The sequence below is a fragment of the Scyliorhinus torazame genome, chromosome 28 (assembly GCF_047496885.1).
Source record: "Scyliorhinus torazame isolate Kashiwa2021f chromosome 28, sScyTor2.1, whole genome shotgun sequence".
Lineage (NCBI taxonomy): Eukaryota > Metazoa > Chordata > Chondrichthyes > Carcharhiniformes > Scyliorhinidae > Scyliorhinus > Scyliorhinus torazame.
In genome coordinates this window covers 14,894,163-14,920,037 of record NC_092734.1, presented here as the reverse complement: position 1 = coordinate 14,920,037, position 25,875 = coordinate 14,894,163, and the positions used below count along the sequence as shown (strand labels likewise).

The 25,875-nt window shown below is 48.5% G+C and overlaps 1 protein-coding gene across 2 annotated transcripts in view; it reads left to right on the top strand.

Annotated features, from left to right (window-relative positions):
• LOC140403540 (annexin A11-like) overlaps nucleotides 1–25,875 on the top strand; it is an 89,793-nt gene that overhangs the window by 43,929 nt on the left and 19,989 nt on the right. Inside the window, exons 2-11 of one of the 2 annotated variants that reach the window (XM_072491529.1) lie at nucleotides 1,171–1,188; nucleotides 4,340–4,357; nucleotides 7,201–7,288; nucleotides 9,697–9,791; nucleotides 10,737–10,850; nucleotides 11,938–12,028; nucleotides 17,596–17,675; nucleotides 19,807–19,863; nucleotides 23,732–23,825; nucleotides 25,084–25,179. In XM_072491529.1, coding sequence (XP_072347630.1) covers nucleotides 1,171–1,188; nucleotides 4,340–4,357; nucleotides 7,201–7,288; nucleotides 9,697–9,791; nucleotides 10,737–10,850; nucleotides 11,938–12,028; nucleotides 17,596–17,675; nucleotides 19,807–19,863; nucleotides 23,732–23,825; nucleotides 25,084–25,179 — 751 coding nt within the window. The remainder of the gene's footprint in view (nucleotides 1–1,170; nucleotides 1,189–4,339; nucleotides 4,358–7,200; nucleotides 7,289–9,696; nucleotides 9,792–10,736; nucleotides 10,851–11,937; nucleotides 12,029–17,595; nucleotides 17,676–19,806; nucleotides 19,864–23,731; nucleotides 23,826–25,083; nucleotides 25,180–25,875) is intronic. The other variant, XM_072491528.1, reaches the window with a different exon arrangement.

The following is a 25,875-nucleotide window of genomic DNA, read 5'->3' as shown; positions in this document are numbered from 1 at the left end:
CTAAATTGGCATTGCCATCGAGTGCGTTCAAAAATGGTGAGCGAGTCAGCTTCTCCCAGATTCCTCCTCAGTCACTTCTCACCATCGTCCTTCCCAGCAGGAACTTTGACCTTCCAGAGATCGGGTAGCCCAACTTGGAGGGTGTGGTAATACCAGGTATTGCAGTACCTGAGAGGTGGATGACCATTGGCTAGACCTAGGAGTCTACCCTTGGCTAATGTACATGGCTCCGCCCTGAGAGGTGGAGTATAAGAACCAATGCCATCCCAGCAGCCTTCACTTTCTGTATCGAAGCTGCTGGGTACAGTTCTAGCTGATTAAAGCCCATTAGTTATGACTCGCCTTGTCTCGAGAGTAATTGATTGTGCATCAGAGGGGCAGAGCTCGGAGGCAGCGCCCAGGCATGTCCTCACGCCCCCCCCTCCCTCTCCTCCTCCCCCCAGAGCCCAGGGACTGTACTAGCTGTGCTCCCCCAAACCAGTTGTAGGTCCTGCTGACATGATCTCATGTCAAGGGGGACAGATACCCTAATATGAGGGGACGATACAGCAGGGAAGCCCGCTAACAATATGCTAATGTATGGTAATGGGGTTCCCGTCTTTACTGGGTGGGAACCCCAATTTGTCACTGGTGGGGGGGGTGGGGACAATGGGAATGGGGAATCCCACGGGTGTGTAAGCCGTTAGGGGACTCCCATTGGATTGTCCACCCTCACCGGCTTTCCTACCTCTCAAACACAGGAGTGGAGATTCTTGGCCGGGGGGGTCACCCATTTAAAATGACGATGAGGCAAATCTTTTGTCTCGGAGGGTTGAGAGTCTCTGGAACTCTCTTCCTGAAAAAGTGGTAAAAGCAGAGACTTTGAATATTTTTCAGGCAGAGGTGGATAGATTGTTGATGAGCAAGGGGGTGATAGGTTAACGGGAAAAGGCAGGATGGAGATTTGAGGTCACTATCAGATCAACCATTATCTTATTAAATGGCGGAACAGACCCGAGGGGCTGAATGGCCTCCTCCTGTGCCTTTTTCGTGTGCAATCAAATAGGATTGTTGTGCACATGATAACTCCTATTACTAAAGACAATGGCAGCATCCTGCATGGAACTTGCTAAAGTGGGTGGAAACTATCCTAATTTTCTATTTAAATATTGTTTGGCATTTTACACACAGGTTTTGTCAGACTTTGAGGTGAGCTTTATTGCCGTTTGGAATTGTTACCCTCAGGCAACTGCATGCGATGCTGTGCGTAGATTTTTCTAGATGGAGACCACGAGGTACCATACATTAACATCTAGAGGTTGCTTTTTTTTTTCAACTAACCCAAAATCAAAATACTGTGAATGCTGAAAAACTGAAATGAAATCTTCCCAGAAGAATGTCATAGGTGTCATCAACCGGTTAGTTGCAAAGAAATAAGAACCGAAAATACTGGAAGTATTCGGGCAGATTCTGCTGCGAGAGAAACTATGGGCGAGCCCTTCCGGCGGTTCATTCTGCCAACGGCGCTCCCCCATTGTGGGTTTCCCGGTGATGTGGGGTGGATTCAATAGGAAATCCCATTGATAGTGGCGGCACCAGAAGATCGCGCCATTGGCCAACAGCTGGCCGCTTCCCACCGCCGAGAATCACATCGTGGGGAGGCCAGAGAATCACGTCCAAATTTAATGTCTCAGATTGGATGACTTTTCTTCTAGAAGAGAGTGTGCTTTGGTACACGGGATCCTAAACGTGTTCATTGGGTCATTTGTGTGAAAAACGTTCCGATCTATTCCTCTTCTAACAAAGAAATGCATGATGCATGACAGTGGCGTAATGATAATATTGCTGAACTAGTAATCCTGAGGCCCCGGCTGTTCCCTTGGGGACACGGATTCAAATCCTGCCACGTCAGTTACTAGAATTTAAATTCTATTCATAAAAAGAAAACAAGGAAGATAACATCTCAGTAGTGATGACTATTACAACTATTAATGATCGTCCTAAAAATCCACCTGGTTCACTAATGACCGTCAGGGAAGGAATTCTGCCAACGATGGCTGGACTGACCTACATGTGACTCCAGACACGGAGCAATGTTGTGCACCAGGGGCGTCATTCTCCGACCCCCCAGCGGGTCGGAGAATGGCCGTTGGCCGCCGTGAATCCCGCCCCCGCTGCCCGCCGAAGTCTCCGGTACCGGCGATTGGGTGGGAATCGGGCCGCGCCGGTTGGCGGGACCCCCCACTCAATTCTCCGGCCCGGATGGGCCGAAGTCCCGCCCAGAAATAGCCTGTCCCGCCGGCGTAAATTAAAGTTGGTATTTACCGGCGGGACCAGGCGGCGTGGGCGGGCTCTGGGGTCCTGGGGGGGCGCGGAGTGATCTGACCCCGGGGAGTGCCCCCACTGTGGCCTGGCCTGCGATCGGGGCCCACCGATCCGCAGGCGGGCCTGTGCCGTGGGGGCAATCTTTCCCTTCCGCCTCCCCCACTGTCTCCACCATGGCGGAGGCGGAATTTACTCTCCCCACTGCGCATGCGCGGGAAACTGTCAGCGGCCGCTGACGCTCCCGCGCATGCGCCGCCCCGAATGTCATTTCCGCACCAGCTGGCGGGGCAACAAACGCCATTTCCGCCAGCTGGCGGGGCGGAAATCCCTCCAGCGTCGGCCTAGCCCCTCAATGTCGGGGCTTGGCCGCCAAAGATGCGGAGACTTCCGCACCTTTGGGGCGGCGCGATACCCGTCTGATTGGCGCCGTTTTGGGCACCAGTCGGTGGACATCGCGCCGTTGGGGGAGAATTTCGCCCCAGGTCCTTATCTAGTTGACTCTTAACTGCCTTCTGTAAGGACCATTGGGGATGGTCAACAAATACAGGCCTTGCCAGTGACCCCCACATCCCGAAAAAGAGTAAAGGAAAATAAATGTGGGTTAGATTTAGATTCAGGTGGTAGAAATTAGATATGATTCCCTTTTTTTATGTCGCCAGAGCCACCAGTTTTTCCAAATTCCAGCAGAAATTATTTTCGAGTTTGTGTCCACCTCGTGGGGGTGTGTGGAAGCCTTGAATTGCACAGAGAATAGGGCCAAAAACATAAATCTGGGTGTACCACATGTAGGTTTATTCAGTGAGTGGTTCAACCATACAGAGCAAAGAGGTTCCTTGGCCTGTGTGAGGTTAACTGATCTCAGTCAGGGTGACATTGTTAAGAGATGAGGTAATGGGCGTCATTGTCCATTGATATAGAAGAATGACAAGTAAACAGGCTTCCCTCGTAGCTCGTCCCTATCTGAAGACCCCATGTAAGGTGCGGATAAGAAGAGGAGGGGCAGGGAAGGGTAGTGAATTATTAATGGGGGAGGTAACAAGTGGCCCATAAAGTACTTCCCTTTGAGATAGATGCTTTGAGGAGAGGACAATATTGGTAGAGGAGGAGAGGTGGGTGGGTGGATGGGAGAAGTGGTCATTGCGGAGGTGGAGGTGAAAAAGAAATTCTAAATTGGCATTGCCATCGAGTGCGTTCAAAAATGGTGAGCGAGTCAACTTCTCCCAGATTCCTCCTCAGTCACTTCTCACCACCGCCCTCTGCTGGATGCCCTTCCTTCTGTTGAGCACCAGGTCCTTACCCCTCCCCCAGCCCCAGGGACTGTATTAGCTGTGCTTCCACAAACCAGTTGTAGGTCCTGCTGACAAGATCTCATGTCAAGGGGGACAGATACCCTAATATGAGGGGACGATACAGCAGGGAAGCCCGCTAACAATATGCTAATGTATTGTAATAGGGTTCCCGTCTTTGCTGGGTGGGAACCCCATTATGTCATTGTTGGGGGGGGGAGGACAACATTGGGAATGGGGAATCCCATGGGCGTTTAAGCCGTTCGGGGACTCCCAGTGGATTCTCCACCCTTACCGGCTTTCCTACCTCTCAAACATAGGAGCGGTGAATCCTGGCCGGGTGGGGGGGTCACCCATTTAAAATGAAGATGAGGCGAAACTGTTCTCTGAGGGTTGAGAGTCTGGCTCTCTCTTCCTGAAAAGACGATGAAAGCAGAGACTTTGAATATTTTAAGACGGAGGTGCATAGATTCTTGATAAGGAAAGGGGTGATTGGTTACTGGGGGTAGGTGGGATGCAGATTTCAGGTCACTATCAGATCAACCATTATCTTATTAAATGGCGGAACAGACTCGAGGGGCTGAATGGCCTCCTCCTGTGCCTTGTGCGTGTGCCATCAAATAGGATTGTTGTGCACATGATAACTCCTATTACTAAAGACAATGGCAGCATCCTGCATGGAACTTGCTAAAGTGGGTGGAAACTATCCTAATTTTCTATTTAAATATTGTTTGGCATTTTACACACAGATTTTCTCAGACTTTGAGGTGAGCTTTATTGCCGTTTGGAATTGTTACCCTCAGGCAACTGCATGCGATGCTGTGTAGATCAATGATTTTTATAGATAAGAGTCTTTTCATCGAGAAGAGGTTGTGTTTTGCTGCACGTTATCCCTAACATGTTCATTGAGGCATTTGTGTGAAAAATATTCAGATCTATTCAGCTTTTAATGAAGAAATGCATGATACATGATAGTGGCATGATGATAACATCGCTGGGCTAGTAATCCAAAGGCCCCAGCTATTCCCTTGGGGACATGGATTCAAAGCCTGGCACGTCAGTTACTAGAATTTAAATTCAATGGATAAAAAGAATACCTTGGCCCATGAGGAACTGTCCGCTGGGATGGATGGATGCTTCGAGGAGAGGACAATATTGGCAGAGGAGGAGAGGTGGCTGGATGGATGGGAGTGGTGGTTATTGCCGAGCTGGTGGTGGAAAACAAATTCTAAATTGGCATTGCCATCTGGTGCATTCAAATGCAAGCCAAAGTTTCCCCCATCTCATTCTTTCTGAAACATTCTGAACCATTTCATTCCGTGGGGTACATCCGGAGAGAATTAGGACCCCCCCGCCCCCCCCACCCCATGATTCCCCCTCATTGAATATTGAAACCTCACGTCGGCGAGGTTTACAACAGGTTTTTATAAACTAGATTTGGTCGAGGGGATCTCTCTGGGCAACCTGGCAGTGCCAACCTCTGCCATGGGGCAGTGCCAGGGATGGGCCCTCATGGGAGCCCCATGGAGGGGGAGGGTTCCATTTATGTGGGGTGGGGTAGCAGGCAGTATGGGGTTGACGTGCAGGCACAGGGTGGGGGGGAGGGCGAGCTGACACTTGATGGGGCGGGGGGGAGAATGCCGGCGATACTTCCGTGGTAGTCGGGGGGGGGGGGGGCGCACCCCCCAATGGTGCCTCAATGGTGGAGGGGAGGGGGAGGGAATTGATGTTCAGTTCTGATTGGCCCACCTTTTGAAGATGGTGCCCTGATCTCCGTGGTGCCGGATGCCAGCTCTACCAGGCCCCGCCCCATCAGAGTGACGGTGTAAACCCCACCCACTCATTGTTTCACTCCGAGAGACCCGAGATTGGGAGTGAAAGTTGGGCGGTACAGCTGGAGAGCTACAGACTAGTTTTCAGTCTGAGCCTGAGAGTTTGAAAAAATATGGTGACATTCCACCTGAAGTGTTACATTCAAAAGTGTTTATTGATTTATTTATTAAATTTTTCTAATTAAAGGGCAATTTAGTGTGGCCAAACCACCTACCCTGCACATCTTTGGGTTGTGGAGGTGAAACCCACACAAACACGGGGAGAATGTGCAAACTCCACATGGACAGTGACCCAGGGCTGGGATCGAACCCGGGTCCTTGGCGCCGTGAGGCAGCAGTGCTAACCACTGCGCCACCGTGCCGCAGTGCATTCAAAAGTGTTTATGACCCAAACAATTATTAGTTGAAGATATTTAAGAAAAAAATAAGACACTGGGTTGCATTTTATACGGATGTGTGGCGTCCTGGCATATGTGTGCATGTTGGATGACATGCACTTGCTTGCTATATATGATTGCACGGCAAGTAATTAAGGCATTTATTGAGTATAATGATTTCAATGTTCTACATTGGTGCATTTGCCCCATAACTCTGAATACCGTCAGCTATTAAAAACTAGTTGCGTGGTCACTAGCCATCCAGAGACCCCGCGCAATGCTCTGGGAGCCAGGTTCGAATCCCACCATGGCAGATGTTGGAATTTGAATTCAAGAAAAATATGTATTTAAAAGTCTACTGATGACCACAAATCAATTGTCATAACAACCCATCTGGTTCACTAATATCCTTACGGGAAGGAAATCTACTGACCTTATCTGGTCTGGCCTACATGTGAATTGACTCTTAAATGCTCTCTGAAATGGGCAATTAGGGATGGGTAACTATTGCTGGCCTTGCCAGCGATGCCCACACCCCATACAACCACAGAATTTCTACAGTGCAGAAGGAGGCCATTCGGCCCATTAAGTCTGCTCCAACCCTCTGAAAGAGCACCCTACCTAAGTCCTCTCCCCCACCCCACTCCCTTATCCCGTAACCACATAGCTCCACCTAACCTGCACATCTTTGGACTGTGTGAGGAAACCGGAGCACCCAGAGGAAACCCACGCAGACTCTGGGAGAACACGCAAACTTCACACAGTCACCCGAGGCTGGAGTTGAACCTGGGCCCTGGAGCTCTGAGACAGCAGTGCTAACCGCCGTGCAGCCCATGAAAGAATTTTAAAAATATAGTTTCTGCCTTATTTGATCTTCTAAACTCCCTGGGAATACAATCGTAGTTTGTCTAATCTCTTCCCTTGGGAGTCCATGTATCATTTTAATAAATCCATGTTGCACTCACTTGAAGGCCAATATATCCTTCGGAAAGTGTCATGCTGGGAACTGAGCGGAATACTCCAGGGTAAGTTCCGATTGTGACATGGTGATTGCACAACTCTATGCTTGGGTACAGAACTGAGACGAGTAAAGCTTTGCTTAATGAGTGGGTTCTTTAATTTGCTTAAATTTCCCAATCTGAATTGGGACATAGCACATGCTTACATTGTAATGGTTGTTCACGAGTGAACTCTCAATGAGACTTTGAGAAGTTTAACCCGTGGTACACTGGCTGATGATGAAGTGATGCAAACAGCACTTGTGTACAACATTGTCATCAGGTTGCCTACCCGCCCGCCTTCTTGGCTAGAAAAGCAACTGGCGCATAGCTGCAACCCGAGGAGGAATGATTCTTACCAGTCCTGAATTGCTTGACTAACAAATATCTTGTGGTCTTTTAGCCTGTGAAACGGGGGACTGTGAGCGATGCTGCAGGATTCGATGCCCTGAGGGATGCTGAAGTCCTAAGGAAAGCTATGAAAGGATTTGGTGAGTGAATCTAAAGTGCATTAGTGTATTTTACTTGAAATGTTCGCTGATACAGGCTTAATGAGGAACTGTTCAGCATCCAGCAGTTGTGGGCTGGGTAGAGCAGACAGTGGGCAGATGATGATGCCCTCTCATTACTTTTTAATGATCCCTGCTGGGAGTGCACATTGGGTTAGGTGTGATGCCTTCCATGGTTGAACAACTTTATAAATTCCTGCTTATGAAATAACTTGTGTTTATAATATGCATTATCATGCCTCTCTTGCTCATAGTCACCTTATCTATAGTGATTTGCTTTAAAGTGCACTCGCTGTTGTTAAGTAGCTCAGCAAGGCAGCCATTTTGTGTTTATATCACTTTAATTACACGAGGAGTGATGGGTTTCCAGTTCTTTCCTGGTGGAGGGTTGGGGGGCTTTGAGGGAAAAGTGCTGGTCAGGATACCGAGGAAATCTCTCTGCTCTTTCAAGAGGGGAGAGAAATATTTACTATTTCTGCCAAATCACACCTCGAGCCTGAAAATGGCTTTGGCTAGATTGCAGGAAGCTTCTCTCAGTATTCCATGTGCCTAAAAATATTCTCAACTGTGGCAAAATGAAGGGCGGAATGCGAGCTTAGTGTAAAACCAGATCTCAAAAAACAACTTTGCCTTTCAGTTGCAATGAATGAAAACAATGTCAACACCCTTCACTGTTGTCACTCTTTCACAGAATTCACAAATGGGCTTTTATTTTCACGTGTTTTGGACTTTTAAGTTTTTTGTTTGTTTTTTCGTTGTGGTGATTGAGATGTCGAATTAGTGCTGAGGGATCAAACGCCTTCTGCCTTCGCATTCACCTCTGACACCAAACCCCTGTAACTGTGGCATTGTTACACAAGAGCCTGAAATTCTTCTCCGCATTATTTTAACAAGGACCATTAAAACGTGCATTCGTCGTGATCCGACACAGCAGCAAGATTCCAGGACACCTCTGTCAGCATCGTGCAAGTGTTTCCCAGGTCAGGTTGGAAAGCAGCGCCTCCTGCTGGCTCACTCTGGCAGCGTGCCTGCACCTCCGCTTCAGAAAGATATCACTCACCGTTTCTACGCGATATTTCCATCTCCCTGTTTCCCCCCTTCACCGCTGAGCAGCTATATTTGTCCATCTTCCAAGTAATGTCACTAGTTACTGCTGAATTGTGGGGCAGTTTCAGGATTTTCCCCTGTCAAACCCAGTTGGCGATACGATAAATCCTGCCAACCGCACCTTCCTCTTTCGTGAATTTACTTATCCGCCCAAAAGGCTTGGTACTTGGATCACCCACTGCGGCCCCAAATTCACTTATCCGTGTTTTTAAATATAAAAAATAGAAGCCATCTTTAGAAATTGACGGAAAAACGGCCAACTAAAGTTTTTTTGAAAAGAAGGACGGCATCGACGATGCATTTCTTGCAGGAGGAAGTGCATACTGCGTATGCATCACCTGTTGTTTGCACATGGGTGATCTTTGTTGCTGTTTTAGTTCCTGTTTGCAGTCCGCTTTCACTCTCAAACGTGCAAACATACAAAAAAACCTACAAACGCACAAATTGGGGAGCAGTGTAGGACACGCGAGCCCCCTCCGCCATTCAAAAAGGTCAAGGCTGATCTGATTGTGTAGCTTCAATCCACATTCCTGCCTACCCCCGAAAACCGTTCACCTCCTTGTTTATCAAGGATCCATCTCGCTCTACCTTAAAAATATTCAAAGAGTCCTCGCTGCTTTCACTGCCTTTTGAGGAACAGAGTTCCAGAGACTCTCAGCCCACTGAGAGAAAAAAATCATCCCCATCTTTGTTTTAAATGAGGAACCTCAACAGTGAGCCCTGGTTCTAGATTCTCCCGCAAGAGGAAACATCCTCTCCACATCATATTTATCCGGTGACCTTTTTATTGTATCTCACTGGTGTAGCGCACAAAGACTCCGTGAGACGAATATAGTGAAGTCGATGAGGCTTTATTAAGCGTGTCTGTTCCCCAGCAGCTCGATAGTAAACTGGCCTGCGGGGGAAGACACCGGCTTCTTATACTTCGCCTTCAGGGCGGAGCTTGAGGTCAACGGCCAACCAGGACCCGGGATCTGTCAGCCAATGACATTAGGGCTTCCAGTCCCACATGACCCCCAATACATACTACCACAACTGGGTCCATTTTGTGAGGCCCAGGGCTTGTAGGAAAATTGCTGGCAATACAAGTTTTAGAGTTGTCATTGAAGAGTTATTTGCATTTTCCATGGGTTGTGTGACAATAGCAATACAATGTTGTCAGTTTGGCAAGAGTGTTTCTGATTGTCCTGGCATTGTCGATGATGGACAAATTCTAATATACCCCATCGATGGGGTTGATACTCACAGGAACCGTTCTTGATTCTGAACTCTTCTGTTCCTAGGCACGAACGAACAAGCTATCATCGATGTAGTTGCTCATCGTTCGAATAAGCAGAGGCAGCAGATTGTCCTGTCCTTTAAGACGGCCTATGGAAAGGCAGGTATCTTTGACGATTACTGGCCAAGTGGAGTCCAGCATGTTTGTTTGATTTTTTTTCTCACTCTAGAAGGGAACTTAATTCAGAAAACTCACTGTTCCACCCATATTGGAGATTGAAGGCAGGACTACTTTTAATCCTACATTAGACCTCCTTCAATAGGCATTTATTCCCCGTGCCACTACTTCAGAGAAGATCAGGGGCATTTTCCCCGGCCTGGCCAATATTTAACTCTCAGCCAATCATCGCTAAAACAGCTCATCTACACGTGACTCCAGTCCCGGAGAAATGTACCCTCTGAAATGGTGGGGCAAGCCACTTGGTTCAAACTCAATGAGGGAGGGAAGGGCAACAATTGCTGGCTTTACCACTGACACCCACATCCCACGAAAGAATAAATTTCAAGAAAAATAAAAATTGAAGGATTAATATCTCCTGCTTCAAACACCATGACAAAACAAACAAAGTTTTTAAAATAAAACGAACATCACTGTATCAATTATGATGGCTCTCAAAAGTTAATCTAATGGCAACATTATATTGTAAAGGTAGTGTGGGTAGGCAAGGGAAGGTGGAAAGTCGGATGGAGTAGGTGTGTGTGTGCGTGTCTCTCCATTTAGGCCCCAAATATCAACCTGGTTTTAACCTTCAGATTTGGTCTCTTTCTTGGTTCCTTCAGCCCAGTTTAAACCTCTTGCACGTTTTCAAGGTGAAGCAGCAGTGGTCTCGTTGGGGTGCTGGTGGGAATAGTGGCCACCCTCTCTATGCTGGGGGGGGGGGGGGGTGGGTGGGGGGGTCCTGTCAGAAGCAACGGCGTACACATGTGACAACACGGGGCCATTGTGAATAGTGATGTCCAGCCCAGAGGAAGCGCCAGGGGCCACCTGCACCTTCAGTCGGTGCGTTTCCATTGTGTATTTGACACTTGTCCTCTTCTGCTGCAGGATTTGATAAAGGAGCTGAAGTCCGAGTTGTCAGGCAATTTTGAGAAGGCAGTTCTGGCGCTGCTGAAGTCCTCCACAATTTACGATGCAACTGAACTGAAGGAAGCTATCAAGGTGGGTAAGGAGCTGGCATCTGGATCCACAGAGCTGCTGAACAGTACAGCAGCAGGCCTGCTTTGCAGACACATCCATACAATTAACAACACCGAACCAGGCCATTTGGCCCAACCGGTACATACTCCACCCAAGGCTCCTTTGACGTTACTTCATCTAACCCCACCAACATGTCCTTGTTTTTCTTTCTCCTTCATGAACTCCCTATTGGAATGATTAGTGTCATATTACACTTATGGTACTTCGTTTTGGTCTGCCCCACAAGTGGAAGTATCCCCATCCGTGCCTCCACCCCATGAAGAGTCCCTTCATAATTTTGAAGACTTCACCCCTTTTCTTTTCTTTTCTAAGCCTGTGGTCCAGGCGACAAAGGATCGATGCAAGTCCACCTCACCAGTTGTTTTTTTAAAATTTCTTCCCCCTGTTTGAAGTTAATGGGCGGGATTCTCTAATCCCGCGGCAGAGTGTCCATGCCGTCGTAAATATCGTCGCATTTTACGACGGCGTGAACGGGCCACTGCCAGGACTAATTCTGGCCCCTCGAAGGGGCCAGCACGGCGCTCCACATGCCGACCCCGGCGCAAACTGTGTGCTGCGGGATCCGCGCACGCGCAGTGGCCTCCTTCAACCCAACATGGCGCAGGGCTACAGGGGCCGGCACGGAGGAAAGGAGGCCCCCAGACAGAGAGGCTGGACTGCCGATCGGTGGGCCCCGATCGCGGGCCAGGCCACATTGTTAGGGAAGAGATGGGAGTGTTGGGGGAACGCTACTCCTTGCTCACTTCGCTTTACGTACAAATTCTCTTGAATAATTGATTCCACTGACCGGAACCTTCTAGCCGTTCACAACAGCGGACTCTTCCGGTCCTGCCGATGGCACACCCCTGCCACGGGTTTCGCGATGGCGAGGGGTGCATTCAGTGGAAACCCCGGTAACAACGGCGGGATCAGAAGATGCAGCCGCCAGCCAATGGCGGACTGCCTCCACCGCCACGAATCAGGAGGCATGTGGCATGGGAAATCCCGCCCACTGTGCTCATTTTGTTTTTAAAGGGAAGAACCTTGACCATTTTCCGTTTGAATGCAGGGCGCTGGCACGGATGAACAGTGTCTGATCGAGATCCTGACATCTCGCTCCAATGCGGAAGTCCGTGCTATCAACAGCGCTTACAAAACAGGTAAGGTGTGACCGGCCACGTGTCTGATATAAAGCCACCCTGCCTGAGTTACGGGGCGTCATTCTCCGCCGGCGGGAGTCTCCGTTTTGCCGGCGCCCGGGGGTTTCCCGACGGCTTGGGGCTGCCCCACAATGGGAAACCCCATTGACCGGCCGGTGTTTCGGAGACTCCCGCTGGCCGGTCGGGGCAGAAAAGTGGCGGGGCGGGTAGGAGAATTTCGCCCCCGGTGTTTTTGTGGGTTCTAGTATATCTGGAACAGTAATCATAGATTATCATAGAATTTACAGTGCAGAAGGAGGCCATTCGGCCCATCGAGTCTGCACCGGCTCTTGGAAAGAGCACCCTACCCAAGGTCAACACCTCCACCCTATCCCCATAACCCAGTAACTCCATCCAACACTAAGGGCAATTTTGGACACTAAGGGCAATTTATCATGGCCAATCCACCTAACCTGCACATCTTTGGACTGTGGGAGGAAACCGGAGCACCCGGAGGAAACCCACGCAGACACGGGGAGGATGTGCAGACTCCGCACAGACAGTGACCCAAGGCGGAATCGGTGAGTCTTTTGGTAATATTAGTGAGTCTTTCATTGGGATAGGGGGCGGAGCTGGTTTCATTATTATTTTGGGGGCGGGGGGTGACATTTCTGCGGAAACACTCATTTTAAGGGGGAGGCATTATCGTGCCTTGTACAGCACTTTGCAGAATTGTAACTCTTGCATTAAGCACTATAAACGTCATATCTGAAAGCTCCGTTGGAAATGTTTGTGCTATGGGAGCTTCCCTAGTGTTTCCTTAGCTGAAAACACTGTACTCAAATGTTCAGGACATTCTTAGTTTGGGCAAATGTCAGTTGGGTCAGGAACAGGATGAGGTCCAGATTTCCACATTTCTAATCCTTGCTGCGAATGCTTGTGCAATGGCCGTCAAATAATGACAGGTTTTGGTCTCCACTGGCCAATAGTCTATTGGTTTGCGCTGTCCAGACTTGTACCTGAAGAAAGACCACATGGATTAATTGCCAAAAGAACCATTCTCCCAATGGGAGTAACGTACCCTTCTGGGAACTGAGCCTGCCTGGTGACTCCCCATTCAGTTACACCCACTTTCCAAAGACAGACTTGCATTGATACCATACTCTGTCACATGCCTTATAAATATCCCCAAATATTCCCCAGAATATTAGAAACATATGGCTTCTTCAATAACGCAATTAATAACCAGTTAACCGGCTTCTTGTGCTCGGGGTTGCAAATGTAACATTGATTCGGGGACATCGAGCAACTCTCTGTTCCGCTTTAATTATGCCCAAGCCACTGAAAAAGACATTTGGCCTTGGTTTAACATGTCTTCTAAAGGACAGCACCTGCAGCGGTGCAGCACTCCATCTGTCCTGAACTGGTGTGTCAGCCAAGAACACGAGCCACGTGTTGGAGGGACGTTTAAACTTAATGGGCGGGAATCTCCACCCGCAACGCGGATCACAATCCGGCAGAGAATCTGGCCAAAATCGAGGTTCGCACTGGGCGCCAAACCAAACACTATGCCCCCCCCCCCGGCCGCTGCCGGCAGGATTGGGGTTCGCGCCAGCGGGAGGATGCTAATTTGACCCAACTGCATCCACTTAGCGGGCCCGGCACCAGAGTCTCTGGGCACCCATGATTCTCCGGTCCTCCAGGTTGGGGTTTAGCTCAGTGGGCTAGACAGCTGGTTTGTGGTGCAGACCAAGGCCAGCAGCGCGGGTTCAATTCCCGTACCGGCTGAGAATTCAGAATTCTCCCTCTGCATTCGCCGGAATGTGGCGACTAGGGGCTTTTCACAATAACTTCATACTTGTGACAATAAAAGATTATTATTATCACCAAATGTGTACCTGATGGGATAATCCCCGCTGTGGGCCTAGGGGGGTAACTCCTTAAGGGAGTTGCTTCCAAAGTCCACCCGTGGGCCACCCTCCCCATCCCCGTCCCACAGTGCACTGCCTGCCCACCCCTCCCCTACCAGGGTCCCTGGGGGGGGGGGTCTCTGTATTTAGAGGGTCACCTTATTCAGGGGATCCTTGGAGAAGGAGGGAGGGGTCACCCTCCATATTTGTGGGAAGGGGGTGGTACCCAGAAAATCAGTGGGTGGGAACATGCTTTACCAAGCGGAGCCGAAGGGAGTTGGCCTACCCCAGGACTTCGCTAATGGGCCGCCCACTCAAAATGGCACCCTGACAGCAAGCTGCGATTGTTCAGTATTTTCTGTTTTTGTCCTTGATGTATTGCTCATTTTGAACTTTGGGAGCCAAAGGAACATTTGTGATCATCAATATTGACCTGAGTTGCATTTGCTCAGTAGATCTTTAAATAGACACAGTGGCGCACACAAGCAAAGGACCTTCCACCGAACAAACAGACTTGCCTCTTCTCACTGATGAATGGATAGGTTCTGGCTGTTTGCACAGCAATTATGGTATGATAGAAGGTAGGCAGTGGTATTGGGACTGGATTGGTAATCCAGATACTCAAGAGCAAGTTCTGGGGACCCAGGTTCATCCCACTACGTCAGAAATTTTAATTCAATAAAAACCTGGAATTGGAAGTCTGATGGAACCATTGTCGATTGTCGTAAAAATCCACCTGTTTCGCTCATGTCCTGGTCCGGCCTACATGTGACTCCGGATCCACTCTGAAATGGAGGGCAGTTAGGTATGGCCAATAAATGCTGGCCCAGTCAGCGACGCTCTCATTCCGTTAAATAAAAATTGCCCTCATCGCCACTTCCTACCATTACCATTACTAATCGCCATTACCACCGTTAGAACTATAGAGGGGATTGCCCAGCCGGCAACTGAATGAATTTGGTTTCATAACCGTGCAGCTCCAACAAGAGGCTTGACACCATCCAGGACAAAGCAGCCTGCTTGATTGGCATCCCACCAACCACTGGTGCACAATAGCAGCAGTGTGCACCCATCTACAAGAGTTACTGCTAAGGCTCTTTTGATAGCACCTTCCTGACGCACATGGAACTACATCACTATTCCTTTTTTTTCCCATTTCGAGTACCCAATTATTTTTTTCCAGGCTCTTTTGATAGCACCTTCCTGACGCACACGGAACTACATCACTATTCCTTTTTTTTCCCATTTCGAGTACCCAATTATTTTTTTCCAATTAAGAGGCAATTTAGCATGGTCAATCCACCTACCCTGCACAGCTTTGGGTTGTGGGGGGTGAGACCCATGCAGACTCGGTGAGAGCGTGCAAACTCCACACGGACAGTGACCCGGGGCCGGGATCGAACCCGGGTCCTCGGCGCCGTGAGGCAGCAGTGCTAACCACTGCGCCATCGTGTCGCCCCCCTCCTGTTGAAAAGCTAGCTCTTGTGGACAGGGGGCATATCTACTCCAGATGTTTTCTTTTCTTTAAAAGTAAAATAAGTGATGAGCACGCTCTCTCCCAAGTATTTAATTAAGCTCTGCTTATGTCTATCAAATACACAGGGGCTCCAACACATCCATTTGTACACCGTTTTTGAAGTTAGCTTGACATCATGGTGCAGTTTTATATTGCTAGACTGATGCACGATCAATTACACAAAGACGAGAGTGGGATGTAATCGAGGCTTTATTACACTGAGCTGTGTGGCCTCCTACAGCAGCTGACGAAATGGCTGCTGTACTGGGAGCACACATCTTTATACTCCGCCTACTGGGTACCTGTAGTACAGGGGCCTTACCGTAAAGCACCTATATCAACCTATATATTCAATATATACATCAGTGGTGACTACCACACAGACCCTTGCCCACAACACCCCCCAACCACCCATCCAATTCCCTTTTTGAAGGTTGTTACTGTATTTGCTTCCATCACACCACTTTTCAGGAAATGTATTCTGAATCATGATGCTAATACAGGATGGAAATATCAATAGAAGGATTAATGCAAGTCTTGTCGTATGATTGCAACCTCACTGAGGCTGCAGGGACCCTGGACTAATGTATGTTGATTGAATTAAAGCCCAGATTCCAAAGATACATATCCAATATCTTAACCAATTGCACAAATTGGCTCTTATACATTTCAGAAACATTGTTGTCTGACCAATATTACATCTAAAGTTAGAAAGGTGGAATACTCCCAACTCGATTATTCTCATTCATCCCCCTGTGTTGACGAATCACATTCATTTATTTAAAAGAAGGGTAGAACAGATTCTATTGCACCGTCGCAAGGTGATTTCAGACATGAACTTGTTAAATATTTCAATAATTTTTGGTGCCACATCCAATTTTCTGGCTAACAGCAGCTCCACCCAGCTGATGTTGTTCCTTTTCTTTGGCCGCTTGCTTCATGTTGCAAGCAGTTGATGTAAGACACGCCTCTGATTGCCCCACTTTGCTGATCTTCCTCTACTAACGGTTCCGTCCGAGATCACTCGGTAAATCCAAATTGCTCTTTATCTCAATTGCCGCAGTTTCTGCAGAGCTAGGTCTTGCTGTGGAGTCAGGATGGCAGATTTCCTTCCTTAATGGGCGTGGGTGAACCAGATGGGCTTTTATGACGATCGGTGATAGTTTTCATGAGACTAGATTTATATTTCAGATTTTTATTAATGGAATTCAAATTCCTCCCAGCTGCCGTAGTGGGATTTGAACCTTCGTCCCCAGAGGCTTAGCCTGGGCCTCTAGATTACTGGCCTGGTGACATTACCATTGCACCACCGCCTTCCCCCTACTTGCCTCCATTATGATCATTTAATCTTTGTGGTAGGTCTGTCCCTCCAGTCCCGTTAATACTGGCAGTACTGAGGCGCAGTGGGTTAGCCCTGCAGCCTCACGGTGCCGAGGTCCCAGGTTTGATCCCGGCCCCGGGTCACTGTCCGTGTGGAGTTTGCACATTCTCCCCGTGCTTGCGTGGGTTTCACCCCCACAACCCAAAGATGTGCAGGCTAGGCGGATTGGCCACGCTAAATTGTTTAGCACAGTGGGTTAAATAGCTGGCTTGTAAAGCAGACCAAGGCCAGCAGTGCAGGTTCAATTCCCGTACCAGCCTCCCCGAACAGGCGGCGGAATGTGGCGACTAGGGGCTTATCACAGTAACTTCATTTGAAGCCTACTTGTGACAATAAGCGATTTTCATTTTCATTTCAATTGCTCCTTAATTGGAAAAAATGAACTGGGTACTCTAAATTTAAAACAATAAAATAAAATAAACTAGCCTGATCAGTAATTCAGTGGTGCCATAAACCTGTCTGGTTTGGGGGTGGGATTATCAAGTCTGCGACACAGAGTTAACTGATTTCCCAGCTTCTGTCGCTGAGTGTGTCACAGTGAGAAATAAAACCAAAAACTCTGGAACTGCTCAGCTGGCCGGGCTGCATCTGTGGAGAGAGAGAGAGACAGAGAGGGGGGAAAAAAGAGTAATTGTCTCCGATCGGTGACCCTTTGTCAGAAAAGGTTAGTGGCCATTCTGATGTAGGGTCATCGACCCGAAACGTTAAATCCTCCCTGGTGAAAGGTCACAAATGGACCAAGACCCTGTATAATAATGACCACGATTGTCTTCCTTTGCAGAGTTTAAAAAGACCCTGGAACAGGATATCAAAAGCGATACATCTGGACACTTTGAAAGGCTGCTGGTCTCGCTTGTTCAGGTAATTTATAGTAAATCTTAAGGGCGATGGAAACAGTTATGTTCCAGCTTTCATTTCTCGCTGTGTCCACAGAGCGCACTCATTTACAATAACAACAACTTGCATTTATATAGCACGTTTAATGTAGCAATTTAATGAGCACCCAGAGGAAACCACGCAGACACGGGGAGAAAATGAAACTCCACACACACACCCAAGGCCGGAATTGAACTGGGGTCCCTGACACTGTGAGGCAGCAGTGCTAACCACTGTGCCACCGTGACGCCCGATGTTTGGATTGTTGACCAAATGGAACCAAATCTTTTTCACCAAATTAATCGGCTGTGCGCAGTACCGGGGTTCTCCAATCCCGCGGCTAAGTTCCGACGCCGGTGTGGAAAGCGGCGCCAACCACTCCGGCGTCAAAGGTCCCCAATATTGAGGAATGCTCCCCTTCCTATGGGGATAGGTCGGTGCCGGAGTGGTCCCCGAAGCTCCAGCCGGCGTGGAACGGCCGGTGCGAGTTCGCGCATGTGCGCTGCGGCCACCGTGATTCCGTGCGTGCACGTGGGTTGCCGTCTCTGCGCCGGCCTCTGGGCAATATGGCGGAGCCCTACAGGAACCTGGCGCGGAGGAACATAGGCCCCCATGGAACCAGCCCGGCCGCCGATCGGTAGGCCCCGATCACGGGCCAGGCCACCGTGGGGCCCCCGCCGTGTGGGACCTGAGTAACCCCGCCGGTGGGACTCGGCTGAACTCGACGGCCAGTCAGTCTGTCGGAGTCTGGAGAATCGCCTGGGTGGGGGCTTTCAACGGCCCCCGACCGGCACGGCGGCGATCCTGCGGGAGAATCAGCGTCGAAGAATGGGGAAGCCGGGGTGGCGGGGCGCGATTCTCGTGTGTCCCCCCCCCCCCCCCGGGGATTCTCCAACCCGGCGCGAGGTCCGAGAATCCCGGCCCCTGTCTCTCCATTTTACTGATTACTGGAACTGGAACTGGATGCCTGCCTGATTCACCTCCAGAAAATCCAGCCCCGTGTCTCCCAGGAAGATTAAATATTCTGGGCTCTGCTTTCATTGCCACACTGGCAGTAACTCTGTATCCTCAACCTCCTTTCCTTTCTCAGCACGCTCCCCGGTAGGTGGTGCATGTGTCACTCTGACTGACTAGATAACATACATCATCGACAACTTTACCAGAACCGATATGATATTACACCTGTGGAACAAGCGTCTTGACTGTAAAACATGGCTTAAGGTTCAATCATGTTTTACCAGGTCTCACCCCCATAACCCAAAGATGTGCAGGGTAGGTGGATTGGCCACATTAAATTGCCCCTTAATTGGGGAAATAGCATCTTTTTAAATAAACTTCTTCAGCAGTGGGGCGCTGAATGCGCCTGCGAGACTGGCCCCTCTGAGATCAGGGCGCCGTTTTGAAAGGGTGCCCTGATTTCTAAGTGAGATTGAGGGTCTCCCACACCTCACCCATGGACAATGCCATCCCTGGCAGACGTGGGAATTAGCCCCCCTGCCAAGTGAGCACATGCCACTATGGGGTCGCTAAGAGGCCCCCGCCTGTTTCATGGGAGTGGTCGTTGAACCCACAACCTCCTGACTCAAGGGAAGTGTGCGACAATGGCGCCATGGCTGAAACATTGAGCAATGAAGAGGTAAAATCGGGTTATCCAAAGAGATGAAAAGATGAAACCTTTTGAAAGCAAGAAGAGGTGGCAGGAAAGGCATCATTAGCATGATGGAGGGGGAATTGGAGAGCAAACCATGGGACTGGATTATAATTACTTTCATAGAATCCATCCTTGCAAAATTTCAGGTATATAAAAATGATTACGCGAAATGATTATTTGAAGAAGGAAAAACATGTTAATTTTGGACCATATGTTATCCATGGAGGGATTTTCATGGGATTATTTTGTAGGACTCCACAGTCTACTTTCAATGAGTCCATTGAGTTTTTGCTGTCTGAAACAGCAGCTCTACAGGTCTTCTCGCCATTGCTCCCTCCACCATAGAGTTAATGGGATTTGGATTGAAAGCCAGAGTATGGTTCTAACTGGATATCTCTGTAACACACGCATGAATCAAAAGTAACCCTGTATTTTTAAATGACCATTGATTCTTTTTTCCACTAGGGTAATCGAGATGAAAGCCAACATGTGGATATAACGCTGGTTAAAAAGGACACTCAAGTAAGTCGAGATTTTTAGAATTTTTCATTCATGGGATGATCGCCCATCCCTAATTGTCCTTGAGAAGGTAAGCCACCATCTTCAACCGCTGCAGTCCACCTTTTGTAGGAACAGCAGCAGTAGAATATGCTGTTATCAATCATCTTGCCAAATTCCTAATTGGTATGGGCAGTGGTGGGATTCTGGTAGCAGTCAGGACCCAGTTGTTGTTGCCATGATGGTAGCATCAACGTGATGGGCCTTGGTGTCTCCTGTCTCAGCTTCATATAGTGTATCCGTACGCAGTGATGTGGTTGCCACGCCGCTCCTGCTTTTGAGTTTAATTTTCAAATCTGCATGGTTACACAGGCTTGTATGAAGAGCTGTGGAGGCCACGTTATTGCTTTTGGGTTATTGGGTTTGCGGGAGGGGGGTGGGGATGGAGTGTATAAGAGGTATTGCTTGCGGTTATCAGTTGTGTAAATGGGACAAAAAAAAATGTTTGCATTAGTCCAGTTGAAACCTATGGGTTTGCCTTGTGAATGTTTGCTCGTTGCTCACTAAGCAGCAAATCGATGCATTACCCAAGTGGCCTGGGAAACGGTTTATGTTTTCGATTTGGACATTTAAGACGTGGGATTTTTATAACAAGACTAAAGCGGTAGCGGACCGTAAGAGAAGCAAGGTTGGGGGGTGCGATTGAGCGACACCATTGCACCCGGCTCCATGTGAATGGCGTGAGAGCCCCACATCGGGCTCCGCACCGGGCCGATTTCGAGTCACCCGACTCAGTCAGGCCGGCACGATCTGCATCTCACCCTCGGCACATCTGAATATTTAAATGAGCTCACTGGCTCATTTAAATACTCGGACACCGCCCCGGTACTCAACGGCTGCGCCTGGGAGACCTCAACAGGGCGCCGTTTCATACTGGTCCACACAAAGGCATAATGGCACTATGGGGTCTCCTAGGCCATTGGAGACCCCTGGCTGGTCAGGGATAAGGCAGGGTGGTACCCTTGTACTCCCCCGGCACCAGGCACACTGGCCATGCCACCCAGTGCCAGACACTGCCAGGGGAACGAGGTATCAATTACAGATCAATTTGCTACTGTTGAGGGAAATTTGCAGATTGGCTTGGAGCAGGAAATTTGCAAACATTTACAGAAACCTCCCTCACTGAGTCTTTGCGGCCTTGGGGAAAGCTCAAACCAAGTCAAATCCACCTTCGCAACAAGAGGAGTATACTATGTTCGGATTGTTACATAATAGAACACTGCTCCCATTGTTAATTGGCGGAGCCTCTGCTGTAACCCTGAGCATTGCCATGGGATATCTGCTTGGAATGTTTTAAGGCAGTGTGAACCTTTTAAATACCAGGTTTAATTGTTTTTCAATGTGAAAAGTCCCAGCTAGCAAACTGCCAGTTGCCAGAAACTTCACTGCATTTTTCAAAGAGAAACAATAAGGGACATCAGAGCTGATCGGAAACACTGCCAAGTATATCTTTGGCTGCCACCGCAGTATGTTTATCATGTCAATAAAGGCTGCGTCTTCAAGTCCGTTCTAGGACTGGTTCATTTGATTGCCATGGGGAAAGGGTCCCGGGCTTTAGTAATGGCTGAATATTTAAAGACTTCCGAGTTCAGTATCATCGAAAACATTCGAGGCCGTGCAGCCATAAGGAGAACATGACTGGATAGCCTGCTTTCTGGAGAAACTGACTCTAACCTCCAGGGCTAAAAGCAAGCCTTGGAACAGGAAGTCTGGCAGAGTTCCAAGTCAGACACTCCCACTCTAAGAATGTAGCCAGAGCCAATTCTGAATGCACAGATCTGCCTGAATGTATTCCCTCCTCCGCTTTGGTTTTGCCAGGATGGGGGTTTGCAGGGGACGGGAGGGAGGGGGGTTGCGGGAGGGGGGTGGGGATGGAGTGTATAAGAGGTATTTCCAGAAACTACAGCCAAGTTTTCTAGGCCTGGCTATAGAAACTACTTTTTTTTTTAAAAGACGAGAGGAGCTTCGTTTTAATAAGACATTTTAGTCGGCAGACTCTGCTGATTAAAGGTGGAATGTCAATCCTGAGTTGTCCCATTAGATGTGAAATAAAACCACACTCCCAACAGCTGGAGATTGCAGGGAATAGATCCCCCCCCCCCCCCCCCCCCCCAGTAATAAGATTGCATGCATTCATTATTGAGTGCACTATACAAAGAATAATCTAAGGTGCACTTCTACATTCTAATAACTAACTCAGGTTTATGCCTGAGTTTTGTCATTGTAATTTCTGTCGATGGGCCCAGCACCTTTTATCCCTGCTGATCCACTGCGTAGGAAGTCATTGCTGTATTTTTATTCATTCATGGGATGTGGCGCTGGCTCAGCCAACATTTGTTGCCCATCCCTAATTGCCCGGGGTAGTGAGCTGCCTTCTTGAACCGCTGCAGTCCTTGAGGTGTAGGTACACCCCCAGTGCTGTTGGAGAGGGAGTTGCAGGTTTTTGACCCAGCCACAGTGAAGGAACGGCAAAATATTTCCAAGTCAGGATCGCGAATGGCTTGGAGGGGAACTTCCAAGTGGTGGTGTCCCCCTGTGTCTGCTGCCCAAGTCCTTTTAGATGGTAGCGCCCGTGGGTTTGGAAGGTGTCAAAGGGACCTTGGTGAGTTCCTGCAATGCGTCTTGTGGATGGTACACACTGCTGCCACTGTGCATTGGTGGTGGAGGAAGTGAATATTTGTGGATGGGATGACAACCAATTGGGCTGCTTTGCCCTGAATGGTGTGAAGCTTCTTGAATGTTGTTGGAGCTGCGCTCATCCAGGCAAATGGAGAGTATTCCATTACACTCCTGACGTGTGCCTTGTAGATGGTGGACAGGCTTTGGGGGGGGGGGGGGGTCAGGAAGTGAGCTATTCGCCATAGAATTTCAACTTCTGACCTGCACTTGTAGCCATAGTATATGGCTAGTGCAGTTCAGTTTCTGGTCATTAGTAACCCCCAGGATGTTGATAGTGGGGATTCTGTGATGGTAATGCCATTGAATGTCAAAGGGTGATGCTTAGATTAGATTCTCTCTTGTTGGAGCTGGTCATTGCCTGGCACTTGTGTGGTGGGAATGTTACTTGCCGTTTGTCAGCCCAAGCCTAGATATTGTCCAAGTCTTGCTGCATTTGGACATGGACTGCTTCAGTATCTGAGGAGTCGCGAATGGTGCTGAACATTGTGCAGTCATCTGCGAACATTCCCACATCTGACCAAATGTTGGAGGGAGGGTCATTGATGAAGCAGCTAAAGATGGTCAGGTTTTGTACACTATCCTGAGGAACTCCTGCAGTGATGTACTTGGACTGAGTTGATTGATCTTAACTGCTCTAAACCATCTGCAGTTAGAAGGCCACCACATCGGTGTGGCACTTGAACCAAATGTCAAACAGAATCGATTAGGGAAAGAAAGCTGCTACCCTTGATGTTGTCACCGCAAAGAGAGAGAATCCGAGGTGGCTCACGTCGAGTTCGTATAACATAGAGCAAGGGGTTTATTTACAATATGTTGCTCAAACAGGGGACAATGATGAACTCCACAAAAACCCGCAAAACGCTCCAATGATGTCATTGCGTAACATGTGACGTTACACCAGCCAATGGCGTTCTCTGATCCATAACACTCGAGGATAATCATAACTGGTTCAATTAACTTTGCTGTCTGTCGTTACACTTTCCCCAGTAATTGACAGGTTAGCAATAAACACCCCAATAAGTACAGACAAAATTTTGATGCATTGAAACGAACCGGAATTCTGAAAACAAGACCAGAAATGAATTTGGGGATTTTCATGGTGAAGTGGTTTCTTACTTTGAAGGTCTAATAAAATGTTCTTTCTTAACCTCAGGATTTATATAATGCAGGAGAGGGGCGTATGGGGACAGACGAGTCGAAGTTTAATGCCATCCTGTGCGCAAGGAACAGATCCCACCTAAAAGCAGGTAATTGGGTCATCCTGGCTGCTGTCGTGATAAATAAACTTCTTGTGAAAACCATCATTGGAACGAAAGCTGGTCCTGAATTACTTTTTCTGTACATCCTCAGACAGCTCTATTCACATTATATTGTATTATTCCTTCCCCATCGTATAACTTGAGCCATCGAGTGTCGAACAGTAGATAAGAAAATAAGAAATAGGAGCAGGAATAGGCCATGTCTCTCGAACCTCTCTACTGCCATAGCTTCACTTACCCGCCCACTCCCCATAGTCATTCCGATGGGATTAAAAATGCATCTATCTCAGCCTTAAATATACTCCACTATGGAGCAGTCACAACCCTCTTGGATTGGGACTTCCAAAGATTCATGACCTTCTTGAGTGAAGAATTTTCTCCTTGTCTCGGTCCTCAATGGTTGACCCTTCCACAGCCAGGGGAAACAACCTCTCAATGTCTACCCATGTAAAATCCCTTCAGAGGGATATATGTTTGAAGATATGTGTCAATGGCCATTATTAATGCTAAAGGGGAAAATGGTGGCATAGTTGTAATGTGGACTAGTAATCCAGAGACTCCAGGCTCAAATTCCACACCAGCCGCTAATGGAATTTAAATTCAGTGGGTAAATCAAAAATTGAAAGCCAGCGCCAGTAATGGTGATTGTGATAATTATCCCCACTTGTGAACCTGTTAGTTAACTCATGCCCTTTAGGGAAGGAAATCTGCCATCCTTACCTGGTCTGGCCGACATATGCCTTCCCCCACAGCAATGGGGTGGCACAATGGTGAGCACTGCTGCCTCACATGGCCAGAGACCCCGGATTCAATTCCGACCTCGGGTGATGGCGTGGAGTTTGCAGATTCTCCACGTGTCTGGGTGGGTTACCTCCGGGTGCTCCGGTTTCCTCCCACAGTCCAGAAGGTGTGCAGGTTAGGTGGATTGGCCGTGCTAAATTACCCCGGAGGCAAAGGATAGGTGGGAGTTCCAAGGTTGTGGGGTTGGGGCGGGGGAGTGGGTAGGGTACTCTTTCGGAGGGCTGGTGCTGGCCTGCTGGACCAAATGGCCTCCCCCTGCCCTGTCGGGATTCTGTGATTCCTTGCTGCCCTCTTGAAATATTCAGTTGGAGGGCAATTAGGAATGGGCGACAAATGCTGGCGATGCCCATATTCGATGAAAAAATTATACAAAAGGAAATGTCTGTCCTCCAGAAATAGAATATTGAGACTTTTTAATGACTGAATGTTCTGTTTTCTATTGCAGTGTTTGAGGAGTATCGGCTGGTTTGTAAATACGATATTGAGAAGACAATCAGCCGAGAGATGTCTGGAAATCTTGAAAGGGGCATGCTGGCAGTGGGTAAGACATCCCAGTGTAATCATATACATACATATATACAGACACTGCCATAGCTAACATGCTGTTCCCTTGATATCCTCTTACAGGTACGAAAGAGCATGTTCTTTAGGGAAGGAAATCTGCCATCCTTACCCGGTCTGGCCTGCATGTGACTCCAGATCCACAGCAATGTGGCCGACTCTAACCTGCCCTCTGAAATGGCCGAGAAAGCCATTCAGTTGAAGGGCAATGAGGGATGGGCAACAGATGCTGGCTTTGCCAGCGACGCCCATGTCCCACGGGGGGGGGGGGGGGGGGGGGGGGGGGGAGAGGAATGAAGAAATGAAAATAGTCTTTATCGGGTTGGTGAGGTAGAGAAGGAAGATCTTCAATGACTGGACCCAGCCAAAAGAACTTTTAGCTGTGCTTTGCAGAGTTCAGAAGTGCTGCCATTTATGTTGGGATGGGGGGTGGGATTTAATTGCAGAGTCCTGCTTTGATGAGATAGTTTGTTTGGGAACTGTTAGCGTCAGATTGAAGAAGTGCGATGGAACTCGCAACTGACCATACAGGACTTGCTGAGTGCAACCATTAATGGTGCCGCAATAGCATAAGCATTTGGAAGAAGATGGACTGCTTTCCATGTTTGGGATTGGAGATCAGTGTGTCAGGATGTTATATACTGATGCTTTTTCCTCGTGTGTTTCCTTCTTTGAT